A 5049-nucleotide genomic window follows, 5' to 3' on the forward strand; every position below is an offset into this window, starting at 1 on the left:
GTGCTTGGCATCATTCAACCCAGGAGAAGGCCGGTGCTGGACCTTGGAGCAGGGTGGAGGACTTTGTGGGAAAGGGGTACCAGGGAAAGTTGCTTTTTTATTATAATAACTTCGGCCAATTGATACTTTCTTTTTATTACAATCTAGATTTGGAATTTAAGGTATTAAAGCGGTTTTGTAGCCATCACAATGTAAACGTTGAATCCCAAATAAAAGACCTTCTCGAAGAAGATGGTGGTCAGGGGAGAAAAGTCCTATCATGAGCCTAATGTGTTCCCTTCCTGTTGCAGGACAAGATGCAGGTTTTGTGACCCAATACAAGACATGACGGAGACCAGCAACACGTCATGCAGCAATATCACTGAATTTACCCTGAGCGGTATACCCAGCCTGGAGAACTATCATTTCTGGTTTGGTTTTCTCATCGCAGTAATGTATGTGGTGGCTGTCCTGGGAAATTCCACTGTTCTGTATATCATTAAGGTGGACCAAGAGCTTCACGAACCCATGTACATCTTTCTGTTTCTGCTCGCAAGTGTGGAACTCCTAATGGCCACCACAGTCATGCCTCAGATGTTGGGGGTCTTCTGGTTTCACCAGCAGCAGATCACCTTCAACCTGTGTCTGACCCAGATGTTCTTCATACATTTTCTATCTGCCCTGGAGTCCGGGGTACTGGTGGCCATGGCTGTAGACCGATATGTGGCCATTTGCCACCCTCTTCGATATTCTTCCATCTTAACCTACCGGAACATTGCAAAGATCTCCTTGGTCATAATAGTAAGAGGGGCAGCTGGGATGACCCCTCTCCCATTGCTTATTAAGAGGCTTTCGGTGTTTCAGAGAAATACTTTGACACATTCCTACTGCCTCCACCAAGAGGTCATGAAGCTGGCCTGTGTGGATATAAAGGTCAACGTCATCTACGGCCTGTTTATCATCCTCTATACCATGGGAATCGACGCTGTGTTCATCTCCATCTCGTACCTGCTGATCATAAAGACGGTGGTGTGTCTGCTGGCCGAGGCCAGTTTGAAGGCCATCAGTACGTGTGCCGCCCACATCTGTATCGTCCTGGTCTACTACATCCCCCTCATCGGCCTTTCTGTGGTGCACCGATATCCAAATGTCTCAGTCCCCAACCTTCACATTTTGTTTGGGAATATTTACCTCCTTCTGCCCCCTGTGATTAACCCCTTAATTTATGGCTTCAAAACCAAGCAGATTCGGAATAGACTTAGTAAACTGCTCAGTAAATTGATAAGTCGAAGTAAGACTTCTTAAGGTTTATGACCCATGACAGACACACAACAATATCAGGACATACGGGCTTTAGTGACTTAGTCCTAGTTGTTTTAACACCTGGGGGTGATTTATAAACCATTCGCACAGAAAACAGCTATGAAAACACGGCTCGCAGCACGTTGTTGCCAATAGGTGGAGCCCAGGACCATAGGAATGTCTTATGTTCCTCAGGGCTCCATCTAGTGACCGTGATGTGATGTGACTCTTGTTCACATTGCTGTTCGCTGTGTGAATGGGTTTATAAATCACTCCTTATATTTTTCAGTGGGAAAGGATTAGACCCTTTGTTAAGATTTCATTGGTTATCATACCAATACTCATAATATACCAATAATCAACACCTAAGAGTCCAAATAAACCAGTGTAAGGTGATTGTAGCCGTATTCAGGGCTGGATTTCCCACAAGGTCAACCGAGGCCCGGCCTTGGGACAGCAGGGAGTAGAGGGGCAGCAGTGGTGAATTCCTCTCCACCGATGCCTGGGACATGCAGCTCCGGGCGCCGGGCGGGTAGTTGTTTTCTACATTTAGCCCGGCTTTGGGCAAGCAGAGCTAAATGTAGAGCGGGAAAGCCACCAAGATCACTTGTACGGAGCCTGCAGGTCTGCCATTCTCCATGGGGGAATAGGGGGGGGTTTGCAGGGGGGTTGGCAGGTTGGGAATAGGGGGCGCATTGAGGAACCTGACCTTAGGCAGCAGAGAGAGTGAATCTGGCCCTGGCTGTATTAGTGCACTTTTCGTGTTGAGTATTGTGATACGTTTTTTATTTGCACTTTTACAGTTCCATTTTCAGGAAAGTTCCCAACTGTACTCAACTAAACCGGCAATTTGAGGCCTGATGAAGGGGGATCCCTATACCCCCCATGTATGTCAGCTTTGTTACCTTTGGACTTCTTTGATAAAATAAACATATTTAACCTTTGATGTGACTCTCCTCTTCTCCTCGGACCTTCCATCGTTCACCCGAGACATGTTTTGAGGCCCCTTTGTGTTCGCGAGCTGCCTAACCAGCGTCATTGTACTTCACAGTGTGGGCTTATCTTCACAATGAGGAACCATTTTTTTTCTGATCCAGCTCCTACACCTTCTGAAGTTTTTATTGCTTTCTCTGGGCCCACTGGGGGGGGGAGGAGTCACCTTCTCGATTTGTCCTGACCACCATTATCTCTGGTACAGAAAGTGATGGGAATACAACATTTTAGGGGTCTATTCACAAAGCTGTCAAAGGATCCAGCTGTAGCTTCGGCTGCTCCTTCAGCTAACTTCGGTTGCGGGAGCCCTTAGGTTCAGTCGAACTGAAGGGCTGCTGTACGGGATATTCACAGCACCTGAAGGCAGACGGGCGGCTCAGCCGAACTGACGGCCGAAGCAGGGAGAATGGCCGTGTGCCTCGCAAATGACAGCTGGGCGGAGCCAGCCATGATATCATGGCTGGCTCCACCCAGTTGTAGTGACAGATCAGCGTCCACAAATGACCTGGGCATGCTGAACTGTCATTAAACAATAACAACTGGGTGGAGATGGCCGTGACGTCCGCGCAGTTGTTATTCATTGGCCGGGACCTGCTAGCAAGACTCTAGCACCTGCCGGCCAATAGGAAACAGTTATTTTTTAAAACATTTTAAATTTCTTTTTTTTTCTTTTTCAAAAAATCTTTCTTTTTTTGTATTTAATATTTGCATTAAGAAGGGAATGTCTTACAGGGACAAGTCTATAATTTTTCCTCTTTACAGATCACTGGTTCGGCCACATCTGGAGTACGCGGTCCAGTTCTGGTCACCGGTACTCAGAAAAGATGTCCTTGAGCTGGAAAAAGTCCAGAGGAGGGCAACCAAACTCATTAGGGGTATGGAGGACCAGAACTATGAAACAAGGTTGTTAAATTTAAATATGTTCTCGTTGGAGGTGAGGAGATTAAGGGGGGACATGATTTTCCTGTATAAACTATTCAAGGGTGACAGCAACCTTAGTAACAAACTGTTTACGGTCAGCTAACAAAGACCAGAGGGCACAACCAAAAACTGGTGGAGAAGAAATTCCAGCACACTGGGCGAAGGGGGTTCTTCACAGTCAGAGCGGTTAGGGTCACTCACTGCCACAGGAAGTGATTTCAGCTAAGAGTGTGGAATCATTCAAGAGACTCCTGGACGAGTTCCTTGAAGACCATAACATACAGGGGTACAGGTAACATACAGGGGTACAGGTAACATACAGGGGTACAGGTAATATACAGGGGTACAGGTAACATACAGGGGTACAGGTAATATACAGGGGTACAGGTAATATACAGGGGTACGGGTAACATACAGGGGTACGGGTAATATACAGGGGTACAGGCAATATACAGGGGTACAGGTAATATACAGGGGACAGGTAACATACAGGGGTACAGGTAACATATAGGGGTACAGGTAATATACAAGGGAACAGGTAATATACAGGGGTACGGGTAATATACAGGGGAACAGGTAACATACAGGGGTACAGGTAATATACAGGGGGCAGGTAACATACAGGGGTACAGGTAACATATAGGGGTACAGGTAATATACAGGGGTACAGGTACTCCTAAGAATGAGATCCTATAGGTTGGACTTGATGGACTAATGTCTTTATTCAACCTCAAATACTATGTAACTATGTAACTATGTAACTGTGTATTTACATTTAAAAAAATATTTTTGCAACTTTTTTTTCCTACTTTTTTCACTCTTTTCTATTCTGCTCGGCAACACGGAGATACCGAGCAGAATGACGGTCAGTCATTTTGGTGTCACCCCCCCAATGGTGCAGAAAATTCTGGACACCGGCACACCAAAAGCAGATAGAATACGTCTATTTATTCGACGTACATGCAAAAAGGTAGCATAGCACACTTAGTGCGACGTTTCGGGGTCACACAGTATCCCCTTCATCAGGCATAACAAGTGCCCCCAATGGTGGCACCCGGGTACGGGCTGCAGCCCGCGCCCCCCTTGTGATGCCACTGACTTGAACCTCAATTGCAAAGGAGCCACATGCTATGTCTAAGTGCTCAGCCAGCATATCTCTGTGAGAGAGGACCCCAGAGAGTTTAGAAAGATGTATAGAAGACCTCCAGGTATCCTGAGCTTCCTCCACCCTCCTCCCGATCCTCCATACAGTGGTACAATAAATCTGTTCAGGTTTAACGTGACTGGCACCCGTCTTTCTTTCATAGTGAGAAAAGAATCATTCCCTGAGATGAGCGTGCCCAGCGACCTTATTGCCAAGTAAGCGGGCTTCGGACATTCACTGCTGGTCATCTGCTCACAGGGTACAGAGCCACTCCGATCAGCTCTGTACATTGCGTCTGTGATCTGAGCCGGTCCATTGACAACTCAGATCTCAGCCATTAATCGGTGCAAAGGCCTCTTCAGCTTGAGGGATGTTCAGTATAATTCCATTATTTAAACACAAATATAAGAGGAGGGACATGAAATTCTTTTCTCTGGGTGACTGTAGAGACTGAGGGGGCAGTAGAGGCTCTAGAGACCATCAAACTTCATAATGAAGGGACTTTTATCCAGCTAGGAGCAGAGTGACAACAACTGGCTGAGCTCCCCCGGGATCCCGACATTCCGTATAAATGTTCCATCGCCGAGGAGTTCTCAGACCAGCTGGAGAAACAGAGGAGAGACTGCACTGACACCACCGAGAGATACCTGACACAGGTGAGAGGACACAGGGCAAAGGTGAGGGGGGGGGGGGGGGGGGAGTGGATTTCG

The 5049-nt window shown here is 47.0% G+C and overlaps 1 protein-coding gene across 1 annotated transcript; it reads left to right on the plus strand.

The window, feature by feature from the left end:
- Positions 1 to 310: 310 nt before the first annotated feature.
- Positions 311 to 1284, plus strand: LOC108802788 (olfactory receptor 51E1-like). Its single transcript, XM_018574647.1, has one exon. It carries the CDS (start codon positions 325 to 327, stop codon positions 1282 to 1284), a length of 960 nt encoding a protein of 319 aa, XP_018430149.1. The 5' UTR covers positions 311 to 324.
- The last annotated feature ends 3765 nt before the right edge of the window (positions 1285 to 5049 follow it).

Source organism: Nanorana parkeri, unplaced genomic scaffold (genome assembly GCF_000935625.1).
Source record: "Nanorana parkeri isolate BGI_ZX_2015 unplaced genomic scaffold, ASM93562v1 scaffold3117, whole genome shotgun sequence".
In the NCBI taxonomy this organism is placed as follows: Eukaryota; Metazoa; Chordata; class Amphibia; order Anura; family Dicroglossidae; genus Nanorana; species Nanorana parkeri.

Excerpts from the sequence above, each read along its gene's own strand:
- LOC108802788 (XM_018574647.1), top strand. The coding sequence starts at position 325 with ATGACGGAGACCAGCAACACGTCATGCAGCAATATCACTGAATTTACC.